The sequence below is a fragment of the Cetorhinus maximus genome, chromosome 16, assembly GCF_964194155.1.
Source record: "Cetorhinus maximus chromosome 16, sCetMax3.hap1.1, whole genome shotgun sequence".
NCBI classification, from domain to species: domain Eukaryota; kingdom Metazoa; phylum Chordata; class Chondrichthyes; order Lamniformes; family Cetorhinidae; genus Cetorhinus; species Cetorhinus maximus.
The window spans coordinates 41,327,778-41,345,924 of NC_135894.1; the positions used below are offsets into that span (position 1 = coordinate 41,327,778).

The 18,147-nt window shown below is 39.6% G+C and overlaps 1 protein-coding gene across 1 annotated transcript in view; it reads left to right on the forward strand.

Annotated features, from left to right (window-relative positions):
- med14 (mediator complex subunit 14) overlaps positions 1 to 18,147 on the forward strand; it is a 64,477-nt gene that overhangs the window by 21,124 nt on the left and 25,206 nt on the right. The window contains exons 11-19 of the mRNA XM_078559740.1: positions 369 to 494; positions 2,989 to 3,067; positions 3,228 to 3,387; positions 3,983 to 4,183; positions 7,733 to 7,867; positions 9,983 to 10,059; positions 15,940 to 16,100; positions 17,623 to 17,769; positions 17,855 to 17,946. Of these exons, the coding sequence (XP_078415866.1) occupies positions 369 to 494; positions 2,989 to 3,067; positions 3,228 to 3,387; positions 3,983 to 4,183; positions 7,733 to 7,867; positions 9,983 to 10,059; positions 15,940 to 16,100; positions 17,623 to 17,769; positions 17,855 to 17,946 (1,178 nt within the window). The remainder of the gene's footprint in view (positions 1 to 368; positions 495 to 2,988; positions 3,068 to 3,227; positions 3,388 to 3,982; positions 4,184 to 7,732; positions 7,868 to 9,982; positions 10,060 to 15,939; positions 16,101 to 17,622; positions 17,770 to 17,854; positions 17,947 to 18,147) is intronic.

An 18,147-nucleotide genomic window follows, 5' to 3' on the forward strand; every position in this document is an offset into this window, starting at 1 on the left:
CTATGTTCTGTGAATTTATTGAATGTGAAAGATGGAATTTGATGAATACTTTCAAAATTGTATGAAAAATGCCTTGATAACTGCTCCATTGTGGATAGCTTGGTAGATGAGAATATCCAAATTGTTTGTTCATCATTACAAAATAAAAACATACACTGTAGTGAAAGCTTAATAATTTGTGGACAGTTGGCTGAATAAGTTGGCGGGGGGAGGAGTGAAGTTACATAATCTAATTCTTTTGTGATTTTCTGTAAATTTGATTTATCTAGCCTCTCGTGATATTAGCAAAAAATAAACAGGAAAAGAATCAAAGAAATATTATGAATTGTGATTTTATGTTGACTTTTATTTTTGCTTTTCTCTCACAGCCTTTATAGAAACAGCCTTGCCTACGCTGGTTATTCCTATCTTAGAACCTTGTGGTCGATCCGAGTGTCTTCACATTTTTGTGGACCTGCATTCTGGAATGTTCCAACCTATGTTATATGGAATTGGTAAGTGCATTCTACAAGTGATTTGTGAAATGATGTGAAATTGAACACAAAATTAAGTGTATTTTAAGATGCTGAGGTGGTCTTTATTAAGGTGTGGGATTTAAGCAGCTGTAGTATAAGAAATGTGGGGTGGAATATTATGTTGCCCTTGGGATGGGGTGGCGTGGTCGGGGGGGGTGGAGGTGATGTGGGAGGTAGAAACGAAAATTGGATGTCATGCCATGGGTGCCGCCAACATTCACTCTGCCCTGCAACAATTTGACCCACAAGGGGGGAGGCATTTGGAGGCCCACCCGCCTGTGTGACATTTGAGGTCCTTTAATTGGCCACTTAAGAGTCTCCAACTGTTATCACTGGGATCCTAACCACGGCAGGTGGGGCCCAGCAAGTCAAATGCTTACAAATCTCAGGCTGGATTTTATACTGGGAGCATAAACGTCAGGGGTGAGCCCACTCCCACATGGCCAGCTCACCTTGCAGACATTTAATGACCGTTGGGCTTCCCATTGGGGAAGAAGTCCCACCTGGCAGCTTTCACTGTGCGAGCTGGTGGCAAGCAAGCTTGGGAGAGAGCCTCGATTTCAGGTTCCCTGTGCCCATCAGAGGCTTCCCCGCCCCAAGGTCTTCCCAGAACAAAAACAGAATTACCTGGAAAAACTCAGCAGGTCTGGCAGCATCGGTGGAGAAGAAATCAGTTAATGTTTCGAGTCTTCACGACCCTTCGGCAGAACTGAAGCATAGTTAGGAGAAAGGTGAAATATAAGCTGGTTTAAGGTGGGGGGGCGGGGGGAGAGAGAAGTGGAGGGTGTGGTGATTGTGGAGATAAGCAAGCAGTGATAGGAGCAGATAATCAAAAGATGTCACAGACAAAAGGATCAAAGAGGTGTTGAAGGTGGTGATATTGTCTAAGAAAAGTGCTAATTAAGAATGGAAGACAGGACACTCAAGGTACAGCTCTAGTGGGGGTGGGGTGGAAAGACTAACAAAGTTTTAGTTTTAGATTTAAAAATAATGGAAATAGGTGGGAAAAGAAGAATCTATATAAATTATTGGAAAAAAGGGAGGGGGGAGAGACGGGGTGGGGATGGGGAGTTTAAGATCTAAAGTTGTTGAATTCAATACTTCCCAGAACCTTGTTTCCCTCCCCGCTTGTCCTGTCTGCTGCAGCCCCCCACCCCCATTTTCAATGCCCACTTTTACAGGGGCCTGTTATCTTGGTGAGAGCCCCCTCCCCACCCTACCTTCACATCCAGCTTTGTTGGCAATCACTGTAGAGGACTAGATACAGTCCCACTGCTAGGACCATACAGCTGCTGGTAGTTTGATTGACCAGCAGCTCTCAGAGGCGGGTCTTCTTCTCCAAAGGGAAGCCCATCGGCCATTAAATGTCTGCAAGGTGAGCTGGCCATGTGGGAGTGGGCTCACCCCTGACATTTATGCTCCCAGTATAAAATCCAGCCTGAGATTTGTAAGCATTTGACTTTTTTTATAACTGATTAAAAATTGCATGTCAAGAAAATCTTTCTTGCAAAACTTGAAATTAAACCTAGCATTCACTTCTTAAAAATAAAGTTAAGCAAGAGTAAGGCTACAACAAACAAAATGCACTTTTCGATGAATCACAGGAAATCTATGCAATCACAGGAATGTTTATTCTTAAAGCCTAATTGAAGCATTTCCCACAAAATAGTCATTTAAGCCAAAACTTTTAACTCATTCAAAACCCATCCATTTGCACAGAATTAAAATCGGACCCATAAAGCCTACTGTTAAATTTGGGATTGTATAAAGTACAATATTTTCTAAATAAGAAAACTTGGTTTAGCATCCACACACAAGGTTATAAGTATTTCCCAATGCTTATTTGTAGATAAACTTTAATTATTTCAATGACAAAAAATCTTTAACTAGCGTAAGATTCAGCGACACTAGATTTTGGAATTGGGTGTATAATTTCAAGGAGGTCAGTTATCCCAATATAAGTTGTTTCCTACCATTCACATATATATGCTAACATTTGAGACGTGTCAGGTGGTGTCATATCTGGTAGGTGAGCTTCATCTCACTGATTGACCTAGAAGTTGCTCATGATGTATTAAGTGCACAACAGTCACTAACCTGTGCTATAATCTCCTAACTAAAAATAATTGCCATGAACTTTCACCAGTGATGCCATACTATCTTTGCAGTGTTATAAGCTGCAAAGTAAGACAAGAAGTCACATCTTTATTGCAAGGATTTGAATGATCTGTGTACCAGTGCAATCTCGAAATTTTGCGTGAAGCTGTCATTATTAACTGAGATTTCACATCAAAAACAGCAGGAATTAAGACAGCAAACATGTTAACTCCAAGGCATGTATATTAAATGATACATGTATTCCAAATTGTCTTAATGTTGTACCCCCATTTTCCCTTGTGTTATCCCCAATGTTGTGTAAATTATTTGTATTTTGTTGGTCTTTCAACGTTATGTTGCTATTTTTCTTAATTAGACCAAACTACATTAGACGATATTGAAAAGTCCATCAATGATGAGATGAAGCGAATTATTCCTTGGCTTCAGCAGCTAAAGTAAGTATGAAATGCCATTTTGTTCCAAGGTAATAAAAGGGAGGAAATAAAAACCAACTTAGAAAAGAAATAAAAAGCTATTCTTTCATATTTATCCTGCCAAATCTGGGCAATATTTGTTCAAATGTACCCTTGATTTCAAGAAAAAATGTTCCTCCAGGTTTTGGCTTGGACAACAAAGATGCAAGCAGTCTATGAAACACCTTCCCACAGTCTGCAGTGAGACCTTACATCTTTCAAACTTTTCCTCTCATCCAGTTGGAAACCTCTCGAAACACAAACTATTCATCAAGCTAACACGCCTTCCTCAGTATTATATTGTAAGTTTATTCCGCTGATAAAGCATTCTTTGGTTACAGCTAAGTATTGTTTAAGAAATTATTTATTGATCTGGAATGTTTAGCATCAAGAGAATTGCTTGTAGTCGTCAGTTATGTTGTTATTTATAAAATATATTTTCTAGTGCAAGTAAATGCTTCCTTCACTGGTTTGCATTTCTAACTTTTCCTAGATCAGATGAAGGGTCACAGATGATAATTTGGTTTCTCTCTCCACTGATGCCGTCAGATCTGCTGAGTAGTTTCTGTTTTTTTTTTATGTTTCTGTCACTCCTTGCTTCCAAATCATCCTAATTACACACCAATCCCAGACCAAGAGGCCAGGAAGCTGGCATACTTCCAGGCCTCTATTTTTGTCACTTTTAATTGCCTGCATGAAGGTGTACAAGAACAGTTAATGTTGTCTTCCCTTTCTTGAAACATTTTTGCCTGTTTTGAGTGCTAGGTTCAGTCAATATTTATATATCTTTTTAAATCAAATGAAATGTTGCTAAATGTAATGGGCTAAGTTTTTTTTCCCCTGAAGTTCTTATTGGACATCAAGTGGGTATTAACGTTTTCTTCTTTGTTCTTTCAGGTTGTGGAAATGTTAGACAGGCCAGGCTTTCCCATAGAACTACAGTATAAATACCACTTCCTCTCTGTAAGTCACGGGCTGACTGATCCAGACGACTGTCCTCCCACTGCACTACTTTTGCAACAGTTCAAACCAAACATTGAGGATCTAGTACTGGATGCAAAAACTGGGAAGCAGGCCAAGGCTGGAGATAAGCACAAGGTTTGGATCTGGTATTAAAATGAAGGCCATGGCCTTTGACAATAAAAATTACAAAATTAATATTAGAGACACTTGAGACTTTTTTTTAAACAATTTATAGTGCGCATTGATTTCCTGTAGGTAATTAGGTGAAAAAAGTTGTTTGCACCTTATTTATTTTACATTTTTGTGCTTATGAAGAAAGATTAATACATATTGTGAATAGAAAGTTATTCCCTTATATTTAAAAGACAGGTATTGGAATGACTTAGGTGTGCGATGTAAGATGCAAATACAGTGCAGTCACATTTTGAAAGCTGCATTATAGAATATTACGTGATGCACAGTGCAAACTAAATTGTTTATCTAAGTGGGTGTCTGATTTCAACTCTGGAATAGTATGAGCGAAATAAAGTTTAAAGCATAAGGACTACCTAATGGGACTGTTAAGATTACATATTCTGCTTAGTTTTTTGGAGCCAAGTTAATAACCATCTGTGCTTGAGAGTGGAGCGGCGGTAAAGAAAAAAGAGGATGTATTTATAATAGTGCCGTACCAGTGTCTCAGGATATTCCAAAGCAGTTTATATATAATTATTTTCAAGTGCAGTCATTGTTACTATATTGGTGAGTATGGCAGCCACTTTGTGCAAAACAAGTTAAAGCAAACGGCAAGAGGATTGATACCAGTTGACTTTTTCTGGTTATAGTTAGAGTACGAACTTTGGATATGACGGTAGAACTGTCACTGTTGTCTACTTACACAGGTTTAAAGTCTCATTGAAATGTTGGTGCCTCTAACAATGCAGCATTGCTTCAGTATGGAATTAAAGTATTAATGCAGATTAAATGCTGGAATTTTGGATTGTGTCCTGAACCCACGAAGGTCTCAGCTGTGAGAGTCATACCAAATGAACCAAGCTAGAGGAAAATTAGAACTACAAAACCACAAGCTAGAAACTGAGGATCAAGAAGGAGAATGGAAGACCAATATGATCAGAAGAAAAAAATGGATGTTATGGTGAACTTGAACAGAAGGAATAATATAATGATGAGAGCACCTGACGAGGGGCAAAGAAGCGCATCTGCGCCAATACTACCGCTAAATAGCCCTGAGGAATGGAACCTATATGTGGAGGTTGGGGGGGATTAAGGTGCAGACAAAACTCAATTTCTGTGACATGCTTTATGGTTAAAGAGCTGGCGCTTGTAACTAACTTGATAACTTCTTCAAAGAACTGGCTCAGGGACGATGGTCAAATGGCCTTCTTCCATGCTGTCAGATTGTGTTTCTAAGATGTCCGTTGCCCTGTGATCCCGATCTCTGAGAAGTGCATTGCTACAATGCCATCCTGTGGTGAATGTTGAGTATTGCAGTTAAAATTGACATCATGAGCTTGAGTCCAGTTTGATTGATGGTCATGAAATGTTAGGTATCATCTTGTTCCACTCGCTGTGTTGCCTATTGTTGCTATGCTATTAGACTGTTTGGAATACTCAGTTTATACCTTATAATTCTTCAAATTTGGGCCCTGCCTAAACGTGTATCCGTGCTTCTGAAGGAGCAGATTTTCACCTGCCCATCATCAGTACCCCTTGGCAAGCCTTAACCACCTCAGTAGTAATTCCTTTCTCCTCCTTCTCCCTCTTACCCAGAGGGAAATATTACCAATTGTACCTGCAAAGGTGCAAAAGGAAATGAGTAGTTGAGTTTTGAGTGAGCTGAAGTTTAGGGTAAGAGGAAGAGGGTGCGATACTAGCTATTGCAATAGTTGGGTCTAGAGGTCATAGGCTTGGATGAGGATTTCAGCTCCAGATAGGCTGTGATAGGTGTTGAGACGAATTATGGGAATCATGGTGACAGAGATGGCAGCTCCCACAACACTCAAGAAGCTTGACACTGTCCAGAATATGGTGGCAGCTCCAACAACGCTCAAGAAGCTTGACACCATCCAGGACAAAGCAGCCCGCTTGATTGGAACCACATCCATAAACATTCACTCCCTCCACCACTGACGCACAGTAGCAGCACTGTGTACCATCTACAAGATGCACTGCAAGAATTCACCAAGGCTCCTTCGACAGCACCTTCCAACCCACGACCACTACCACCTAGAAGGACAAGAGCAGCAGATAGATGGGAACACCACCACCTGGAAGTTCCCCTCCAAGTCACTCACCATCCTGACTTGGAAATATATCACCGTTCCTTCACTATCACTGGGTCAAAATCCTTGAGCTCTCTTCCTAATAGCACTGTGGGTGTACCTACACCATATGGACTGCAACGGTTCAAGAAGGCAGCTCACCACTACCTTCTCAAGGGCAATTAAGGGTGGGCAATAAATGCTGGTCCAGCCAGCAAAGCCCATGTTCTGTGAATGAATTTTTTTTTTAAAAAAAAGAGTACTTGGGAGCGGGAAGCTCGGGTAACAGTTGACTGGGGCAATGAGATTGCGAGCAACCTGAGTCAATGGCTAGGGTGGAGGTTGTAATTGGTGACAGAAGTGGAGAGTTTATGGCAGAGGCTAAAGATGCTCTGTGTCCCAATGTTAACAGGAGGAATTGAGGCTCATCCATGATTACATGTCAGCCTAGTAGTCTGTCAAGACAATAGCTATGGAGGGATGAAAGAGAGGTTTGTAATGAAGAAGGGTTAATTAATTACTTTGTAGTAAAGTGGCCTTTAAGGAAAAGTGACCATAATATGATGGAAGTTTATATTGAGTTTGAAACTGCTTTAATTTAGTCCAATAGTAGTGTCTTAAATCTAAACAGAGCAAACTAAGTAGATTGGGGCGGGGAGCGAGTCGTCTAAGGTGGATTGGTGGACTACCCCAAAGATGCATTGGGGGACCCCCCGTGCGCCTCCCTCCCGAAAATCCCCAGATAAGGGTTGCAAGGCAATTGCCTAGGGAGTTCAAACTTCCTTTGGGCAATTGCCAGCAATGGGAACCATCCAAAACTCTAGTTTAAGTCACGAACTTCAATGTTTCTAACTGTCTTGCAGCAACAGAGAAAGGTAGAAGAATTAAAAACATATCGAACTCCTGGGTACCTATAACACTGACTGACTCACCCCAACCCCCTACAGGACTCTGACTCACCCTACCGACTACACACACACAGACACAAACCACACACACACACACACACACACACACACACACACACCGCCCCCCCCCCCCAACCACTACCCACTACCAATGCCAAGGTACAAGATCAACCATGATCTTGTTGAATGACAGTACAGGTGCGAAGGGCCAACTCCAACTCTTACTACTTATTTAAGTGTTGAAGAGGAAGAGTTATATGTTGTCAAGCTGCCATTTGATCTGCAAGTGGGCACCAAAGGGCAGCCTGCAGAAAGCTCAATGGTTTTTGCACTGTGAAATGGAGCACAGTATATCAGGATGCTGACCTTCACAGTTGATTCTATGGCACACGCTTAAGAGCTGTGATGCTTCAAACTGTGGGCAAGTGCTTTGCAAAGTTTGCCTTTAGAAGACAGCTTGACCTGCTAAGCTTTTTAAAATCCTCTGATAATTGGCAAATGTGTTTTCATTGTAGTTGTCTGCTGATCAAGGACCTACAGAACCTAAGAAACCCAAGAGGACGGGGGAAATGTGTGCCTTTAATAAGGTCCTAGCACACCTGGTAGCTATGTGCGACTCAAACATGCCATTTATTGGACTTCGTTGTGAGGTAAGAAGCTTTGGAATTTTTTTAATGTAATTTCTTTTGAATAAGCTTTTGATCTTTCAATCTTCATTGAAAACACTGCTTCTCAGTGAGTCAGATCTCCAATATATTGGCCTTATACCACAGAAAAAGTAGGAAATGGGCACCAACAAATAGAAATAACCATCAATGGTTTTGCACAGTATTACGCACTCACTATTACGCTTGTCTCATTTTGTGGAATTTTTTCACATCTTTCCACTAAAGGATGAAAAAGAAGATAATTTTAATTAATAAAAATGTGTATTTGCACCTGGGCAACAGAAAGATCTTGCATTTATATAGTGCCTTCCATGGCCTCAGGATGACCCAAAGCACTTCAGTCAGTCAAGTATTTTGAAGATTGGCCACAATTGTGATATAAGCAAATGCCAATTTCTACAAATTGAAGTCCCACAAACAGCAATGAGACAAATGTTAGGCAACATTAAGAAAAGCAGTTGAGTGTTTTTGGCAATGGAATGCTGCACAAGTATTTTTTAGGAGCAACTGAATCCAAGGGGGTATCTTCAGCAGACCCAAATTTGTAACACTTTTATTTGAAGTTATTGTAATGTGAACAATAAAAGGGAGTCCTTGACCTAAGTGGATACCAGATGTATCCTTCAATATAGCATGGAGAGATTTGACAGCACATTGACCTGGTTTGTGGACCAGGTCTTGTTGGCTTCTTCCCTTTTTTGTTGAAGATGGAGTGACTCTCTCCATAGCCTTACATTTAGCAGTTGTTGGTGAGACTTGTCCAAACCTGGCACCAATTGACTTGATATTTAGCTGCTCTAGATGGTGTTCCATGCTCTGAGAATTGCTGGGTCATCTTACATAAGCTATATTTTTAGATTGTTTCATCATGCATCAGCAACTTTTACTGCCTGGTCTATCCTTCTAACGTTTTTAGAAGTAAGCTTTTATTTGCCTTTAGGGATATGCATATTTTAGTAGATCCCAGTAAGCTGATAATGACAAAGGTACAAATATTAACAACTGGATGGTTTTAAAACTAGGATCAGAATCCTGCAGAGCATTAAAGGCATGAAATCAGTAAAATAATGGGCTCAAATGGCAGAATTCAATAACAATTTTATTTTGTCTTACCCGATAAGGATAGCAAGTAACTGTGCCATACAGACCAAAGTGTTCTAGGTTCAGTTCTCCCTTTGTGCTGCGTTGGATCATGTGAGCTTGGGGTAGCAGAAGTATGGTGTAATCTGCCTATGTGCTTAGTTCGAGGAGTATCCTTTCACTGATTCCTAAGCAGTAACTCTTGCTGGAAAATGCACATGTATGAATATCAGATGATGTATGGATTGGATTTACCCGCAATGTCCCTCCAATCAAGTGGCCTGTTAATATTTTCTGTCCAGGCTCAAATGTCAAGAATAACTACTTGCATAAAGTACTGGAGGATGCCTATAGAGCTGTACCCAAGCAGCTGGTAATACTTTTTGCATATGGGAAAAGTAGAAAATTTAAGAAGTTAAATTTTCTGAATCTGTTAACAGAGGCTTTCATTTGTATTCGGTATTTGTGTTTATTGGGTACATATATAGACGTTACAACATGAAACAGCCCTTTTTGGTTCAACCTCTCCATGTTAGTGTTTACATTCCATGTGAGTAAATAATTTAAATCATACTTATCCACCTTGATTCCATACCCGTTCAACCCATTTCTTTCATCCACCTGTCAAATCTAATCTTGAATGCTGACATCATTTCTGCTTCAACTATTGGAATTCGCTTCGACGGCTACATCTTCACAAATCTCTCATGCTTTATATTCTAAATCTCTTAGATTTAATCTTTTATCTGTGCCCACTCATTCTTGACCCTCAATGACTGGGATAGATCTGCTTCAATCTACCTTGTCTCTTTTTTTAATTTTAAACAAACTATAATATCACCATTATAGGGGTTCTATTGGAATAAGATCAACCTTTTCAAAAACACTGTGGTATTTGTATTACTGTATAATGAAATGTTCCTAAGTTTGTTTATTTAGGACCTAGAAAAATGATTTGCAGTTTTTGATGCAGTTATTTCAAAAACATTCGATTTAAGTGGATGCATTGTTTTAAAGCTTTCTGCTATGGAGATTCCTCACCAAGGAGTTCAAGTGGAAGGAGATGGCTGTAGTCATGCTATACGCATACTAAGGTAACTTTGCCATTTTTTTTCTTCCAACTTGTGGTGCAGTAAGACTGCTTACCTATTTTATTTTCTCAAGATGTCATTTTGTTGATTATTCAACAGAATTGGGAGCAGTTTTTAGCCACTTCTCCCCTTGCTTTCTGGCAAAACAAATAACTCATCAAATACTGATGAAACAAGTAGGATTTCAATTGTTAGAAATTTTCATGCATACTGGTAAACTCTGAAAATTGGGTGAATATTTGTTCACTTTAGATGACACATGGTGTGAACTTCAATCAATGGTGTCAACTGTATTCTTTTTCACAAATTTTTCAATTGTCTGACTGCGCACCAAGCTTCTAAGTTCTGTGCATTAGCATCAAACTTTAATTCAGATCGTCCAGTCTCATGTAAATCTGTGACTTTGTCAGTTCTATTCTTTTTGTAATCAGAAGCAAGGTGCTAAGCTAAAGGGGGAGTTGGGATTAAATATTTCAATGTGCAGCAACATGTCTATCAACTATAATAAAAACAGAAAATGCTGATAAAACTGAGTTTTGCCAGCATTTTCTGTTTTTATTTCAGATTTCCAGCATCCGCAGTATTTTGCTTTTATCTATCAATTACATTGGGCCAGACCATTCTACTCTAGTCATTCAATCTTTCCTGGTAATTACTACGTAACAGATATAGTATAATTTTGTGTGCATATAAAAATTAAGATTTCCACATACGCTTTGGAAACTAAGGGCCAGATCTTCCGATCAGCGGCAATGCTGTGCGCGTTGCTACTGACTGCGGAGATCACTGCATGCTTACCTTTTTGCGCAATTTCAGCCGGGACTTCCAATCCCAGCTGGAACAACGAAGCTTCGGCGCAGCCATCTAGGAGAAGGCTGGCAAACAGGAGCAACACAGAGGACGCTCTCCCTTTTTACAACATCAGCTGCTGTATTCATGTAAGTTTTTAAAGGCCTCAAGTCTCTCAGTGGGATGATTGAGAGAGTGCGTAGTCGGGCCGGGGGTGTGCGGGGGTATTGGATTGAGTTTCACTGTTAATCACTGAATTACACCAGAGATTAAACAGTGTAACAATTCTAGGGTAAATATCCAGGTAAGTGCATATCTAGCCTAAGTCTCCGACTGAGATCAATATGAGAGACATTCGCGGAGGGTCCCAGGCAGTGCAGATCAGCCCAACGGAGTTTAAATTTCCCGGGCAATTACAGTGCATCTGCATGTGTATGAACTTCTGTAGGGTCCTGACATGCACCAGCAACTGATACCAGAAGATCTGGCCCAATTTGTCTAAATGGGCAGAGGGATCAGGGTAAAGATACACAAATTACTAAAGTGAGCAATGCAGGTTAATAAGGCCATCTTAAAAAAAAAGGCAAACAAAACACTGGGGTTCATTTCTGCAGGGATACAATTGAAAAGGAGAGAAGTTTGTTACATTTGTATAGAATCTTGGTACGACCACACTTGGAATACTGTGAACAGTTCTGGCTCCCATGTTATTAAAGGATATAGAGACATTGGAGAAGGTGCAAAAAATATTTATTCGGATGATACCAGAACTGAGTGGTTATACCTATCAGGAAAGATTGAACAGGTTGTCGGTACCTTACTCTAGAAAAGAGAAAAGTGACCTGATAGGTCTTTAAAGTTATTAAAAGGTTTGATTGGGTAGATGTTGACAAGATGTTAAGACTCGTGGGGAAGACCAGAACTAGTTTCGCCACTAATAAATTCAATAGGAAATTCAGGAGGAACTTCTTTACCTTCTCAAGCCCCTTCAGAATCTTGTATATTTCAATGAGACCACCTCTTATTCTTCTAAACTCCAGACAGCGTAGCCCTAATTTACTCAGCCTTTCATCAAAGACAACCATTTCATCCCAGGAACCAATCGAGTGAACCTCGCTGTACCGCTTCCAATGCAAGTATATGCTTCCTCGAATATGGAGATCAAAACGGCACACAAGGTGTGGTCTGACGAAAGCCCTTACAATTGTAGCAAGACTTACTTATTCTTGTACTCCAATCCCTTTGCAATGAAGACCAACATGCCATTTGCCTTCCTAATTGCTTGCTGTACCTTCATGCTCGCCTGCTGTGTTCCTTTTACGAGTACACCCAATTCTCTCTAAACATCAATATTTACAGGTTTCATGCCTCTTAAAAAATATTCTGCTTTTCTGTTTGTGTGTGTGTGTGTCCCTTTTAATTTGCAACTGATCCAACAGCAAAGCTTTAATCTTAAACAGGATAAAGGTTAGTTTATTACAAAACACTTAGGCAAAAGTTATAAAGTTATTAACTAAAATACAGGCACAAAAAGTAAAATGCAAATAAAGAGAAAAAAGATACTTAAGATTTAAAATCCGTCTCTATAGAATATGATGGCGGGCCCATTGCTTGAATTCCTTCTTTCCAAAGTGAAGGGGTTGAAACTTGAGGTTCGATTTAGCAGATACGATCCCTTCTGTAGTGGCCTATTTGGAGGTTTGCCTTTTCAAGTATACTCAGCAGGTTTTTGGGAGTGAGAGGAGGTTTCCTATTCCTCACTAATTTTGCATGTGCTGGCACTTGCAGGTTTCCTGGACTCTTTTGGCCGAACAGCAGTTGATTTTTTAATGCCTTCCTCTTTGTCCTCCCTTGGCCAAGAACCCCCTCTGATGTGACTCAGACGTCTTCCGGGGAATTCTGCACCAAAATGCCTGTTCTCAGCCAGACTTTGTACAGTTCAAAACAAACACAAAAATGGCCGCAATGCCAATTTTCAAGGAGTCATTGTTTCACCAGGCAACAAAGTTAATTACGTTGTGGTCCTTTGAAATCTCTTCCTGCCTCTTGTTCCCTCTGTTGTCGTTCATACTTCCATTTTGAAAAAGTCTTTTAAACTTAATGTAAAAGTTTGAAAACAGAAATATACCTTGAAAACAGTTGTCCTTAAAATCTGTAATATCATAATTACACATTCATGCTACCACATTATGCTCCATTTTGTTGCCCACTCACTTAAGCTGTCTATATCTCCTTTCAGCCTCTTTGATTCCTCCTCACGGCTTATATTCCCACCTAGCTTTGTATTGTCAGCAAACTTAGGTACAACACTTTTGGTCTCTATGTCTAAGTCATTAATATGGATTGTAAATAGCTGAGGCCCCAGCACTGATCCTTCCGGCACTCCACTAGTCACAGGCTGCCAGCTTGAAAATGCCCCATTTATCCCCATTCATTGCTTGCTATCCATTTACCAACCCCCTATCTATGTTACCCCCGACTCAATGAGCCCTTATCTTGTGTATTAACCTTTTGTTTGGCACCTTGACAAATGCTTTTTGGAAACCCAAGTATACTACATCTACTGGTTCCCCTTTATCTATCCTACTAATTACATCCTCAAAAAATTCTAATAAATTTGTCAATCATGATGTTTTCGTAAAACCATGTTGGCTTTGTCTGACTATACTATGATTTTCTAAGTGCATTGATAAGACTTCCTTAATAATTCTAATGTTTTCCTGACAACTGATTTCAAGCTAATTGTTTTTTCCCTCCCTCCTTTCTTTAATAGCAGTCTTACGTTTGCTAACTTCCAATCTGCTGAGACTGTTCTAGAATCTAGGGAATTTTGCCTCCTCTTCCATTCTGCCTATCTTTTTGAAATGTTGCGTACCCTGAAATATTTATTTCCCAGCCTTGTTAGAACGTCTCTGTAATGATGATTAGATCTAAACCATTTATCACTATTTGTGACACTAGTTCATCTACCTTATTGTGAATGTTTCACCGATTCAGGTAAAGAGCCTCAAATTTTATTTTGCTACTTTGCATGTACCTCATTTGTACATGGACTATTACCATTAAATTTTGTCCCCTTTCTGTCCCACCCTGCTTGTCTTCACCCTAATAGCAACACTGTTCTATTGTCTGAACTTCTCTTTAGATTTCTAAATCTCCCTTCACCTGAACCCCCCTCCCAAACCCCCGGCCACCTTTTTTACTTTAAAGCCCTGCCCACAGCCCTAGTTACATGATTCACATGGACACTGATCCCAGACTGGTTTAAGTGGAGCTCATTCCCACAGAACAGCTCCTGAGTACTGGTGCCTGTGCCCCGTGAATTGAAATCCCATCTTCCTACACCATTTTTGAGCCACATGTTTAATTCCCTAATCTGTTTGACTCTATGCCAATTGGCACATGACTCAGAAATCATTACCTTTGAGGTTCTGTGTTTTAATTTGGACCTGACTCCTCCAAGTCTGAGCAGAACAACATTTCTAGTTCAACATATGTCATTGGTTCCTATGTGGACCAGAATAACTAGATCTTCCCCCTCCCTCTCCAAGCTTGTCTCCAGCTGCGAGGAGATGTCCTTAACCCTGGCACCAGGCAAGCAACATGACCTTCAGAAGTCCTCCCATTCATGACCACAGACAACAGTATCTATCCCTCTGAATATACTGTCCCCTATCATTACCATGTTCCTTTTCAGTTGCCCCACTTGAATGGCATTCAGCAGCATGGTCAGTTTGCTTAACCACCCCGCAGCCCTAGTTCTCATCCACACAGGCAGCAAATACCTCATACCTAGAGTTCAAAAGTCAAGGGCTGAAGTTCCTCCATTACCACATGCTGGATCCCCATACCTGCCTAATTTTCAATCATACCTCCTGTCCCTGACAATTGACCAATTCTAAAATTCTACTGAATTTCGGTGGTGTAACTGTCCAGTTAATTCTCCTCCATCCTGATGTCCCACAATGTCTGCGTTAAGACTCCAGCTTAACAAATCCAAGCCAAAGTTGCATAAGCTGCAGACACTGACCACTGATACTGTCCAGGACTACTGTACACTCCACAAACTCCCACATGTTGCAGTCACGGCATACCACCTGCCCTGCCATAGCTGTCTCACCCTAATTTATTGGATTCCTTTAAATTAGGAACTAGTTATCTTAAGTAATAGCAAATTAAAGTCTCCTAAATTGCAGACAAATGAAGAATACGCCCCAGCTAGTGGAGGAAAAACAAAAAAATAAAGAACAGCATTGCCTTCCCCCTCTACACCTGATTTAGCACTTGGTTCACAAAGCACTCTGTTCCCATATCACTGTGCTTCCTCACTCTGTGCATTCGCAAACACTGTCTTGTATAGAGAGCTTATGATTCACCCCCAAGTTACAACTGCTAACTCAGCTTCATGCTACAGTAATTAACACTTATTAAAATAACCACTTTCAACTGATTGACAGTTAACAGAAACTTCCTGGCACTGGGGGTTGACTAGGTAATTTAGCTGGATCCTAGCTGTTAATCTAAATTACAGCTTGAGAAATACTTAGTAGAAATCCTACTTGTACTGAATTCCAGACTTAGCAATTGGTTCACCAAGCACTCTTTTCCCAGATCCCTCCATGTTTCTCCTAGAAAAAGCTAGATAAGCACATGAGATAGAAAGGGACAGGAGAATATGTTCATGGGATTAGCTAGAAAATGGTGAGAGGAGGATCATGTGTAGAATAAAGACCTATTGGCCTGAATACCCAGTTCCTATGCTGTTAAGACCATGTAACTATGTAAGATCAATCCTTCCAAAGGTCTGTCTCTGCTCCTTAGTGATAAAGCACAATTAACAATGCTGCTTTGTTGTCTACTTTGTCATAACATACTGGTTTGGAAGTAGATAAGTTGAAGATAAGTTGATACTGGAATTTCAACTCTGGGATCTTAAGATGGGAAGTCTTTGACTTATGACGCAATTTTAAAAAAGATGATTGGCAGTGTTTAGTTGGACTAAACACCTTGCCCCTTCACTTTTCTTTTAAGTCTTCATCTCCAGGGAGTATAAAGTCTTCACTTTTAACGAAGTGAGTTTTTGTTTTTCCATAGGATTCCTCTATGTACAAGTGTCAGTGAGGAGACACAGAAGGCCTTAGATCGATCTTTGCTGGATTGCACTTTCCGATTGCAGGGAAGGAATAATCGGACCTGGGTGGCAGAACTAGTATTTGCCAATTGCCCTCTGAATAGTACTTCAGCCAAAGAGCAAGGTAGATACTTTTAAATATCCATGTTGACATATCTACACCACTTCCAAAATTCTTCAATTTTGAGTAGTTTTTCTTCATTCAGCAGTTGTATGCTGGATAAGATGCAAAGTGATGTACATCTCGATATGTATTGTTGCTGGACTAGTAACCCAGAGACCCAGCGTAATACTCTGGGGACCCGGGTTCGAACCCTACCACGGCAGATGGTGGAATTGAGTTCAAGAAAAAAAATCTGGAATTAAAAAGTCTAATGATGACCATGAAACCATTGTCGATTGTTGTAAAAACCCATCTGATTCATGAATTCCCTTTAGGGAAGGAAATCTGCTGTCCTTACCTGGTCAGACCCACAACAATGTGGTTGACTCTGAACTAGGGCAACTAGAGATGGGTAATAAATGCTGGCCTGGCCAGCAACACCCAGATCCCATGAACGAATAAAAAAACGTGTTTTAGATTACCTAGTGTGATGACCTGGAAACTAGAATGGTTTGCTTATCGTCTCAAACACAAAAAGCATCACAGCTTTGCAAAGAACTGTTTTTAGTCACCATAATAGTATATAAGACTTGTGTAGTATTTATGTTGAATCAAATTAGTGGAAAAGTTACTTCTATAGTTGTTACTTATTTTTTCTCCAATTTTCTGGAGTACAAAAAATAAAATACTGATCCAGGAAGCTTCGGGTGCCACAAGCAAATGACAGCAGAGCAAATCAAACCTACCTTGAATGTCCTAGACATCTTATGAAAGCATATAAAATCTTCCACTCCAAAGTATAATGTTTTGTTATATGAGTAGGATGTGTTCAGATATATCTATTCTTGCATAATATTTATTAAAAGCCAAAAAAATTCTTCAAATTAATAAGTTGGGATAGAATGTGTTGTTTCTTTCTACTTAGTTTGACAATCATTCAGTCTTTTAAAAGCCTAATTAAGAAAACAGAACTTGTAGTTGTAGTTGAGAAAATAACTTGGGGAGCATTCAAAATAAAACTGCAACATCATTACAAAGTAGGAATTTCACTTGTACTACATGTTTATAGCTTAAATGCAGCATGAATCCAGAGTGTTATGTGCAACCTGACACCAGAGCGAAGATGAGTGAGGTTCCCTGGCTCCAAGGACTGGGGTCTTGACACCTGATTTACACTTCACAAATTTAGCATTGGTACAAAGCCAAAACCGCATTATACCAGAGCTAAACTAGTAAATGCACCATTAATCACATATTACAGATCTCATCTTTGGTTTGGAATTAGATTTTGTACTGCAAAACATGGTTATGAGCATCTATTTTAGCAATCAGAATATCAAAAGGTTTGTAACAGATGCCTTGCAGTATTCATTTTAGATCTGAAATCAATGTACCAGTTGAGAAACTGCAGCTGCTTAACATGTTCAATCATCATATGCAGCATATAAAATAAACATTTTTCATACTGGCACAAATATTTGGTAGCTCTTGCTAACATGAATTTCAATAGCTTTTGTCTGTAATGATTTAATTTTGTCTCCAGGTTCAACACGTCATGTCTATCTGACATACGAAAGTTTATTATCAGAGCCTGTTGGAGGTCGAAAGGTGGTCGAAGCATTCCTGAATGATTTGAATAGCATAGCTAAGCTCTATGACTGTGTTCTAGATTTTGCACGTTCCTTGCCAGGTACTAATCATGATTCCAATTATTTTATTATGAAATAGCAGCAATAGTAAAACAAGAAATAATCTTCTAACATTTCACCTTCTAGAAATACCATCCCACCTTAATCATTTCTCGGAGATACGTGTCTATAATTACCGTAAACTTGTCATATGCTATGGAGCCACTAAAGGCAGCTCGGTAAGCAAAGTACAATTCATTTCATTTGTTATATGTCTTTGCCTTAATATTGCAAATATGATATATAATATAACTTTGTATCTCTTAAAACAACATGCAATGTAAATGTATGGTTTACAGACTATAAGAAAACAAAATTAAAGCTGTTAAGTTAAACTGAGATGCCTCTATAACAATGGTTAATTTCTTTTTTAAAAGAAA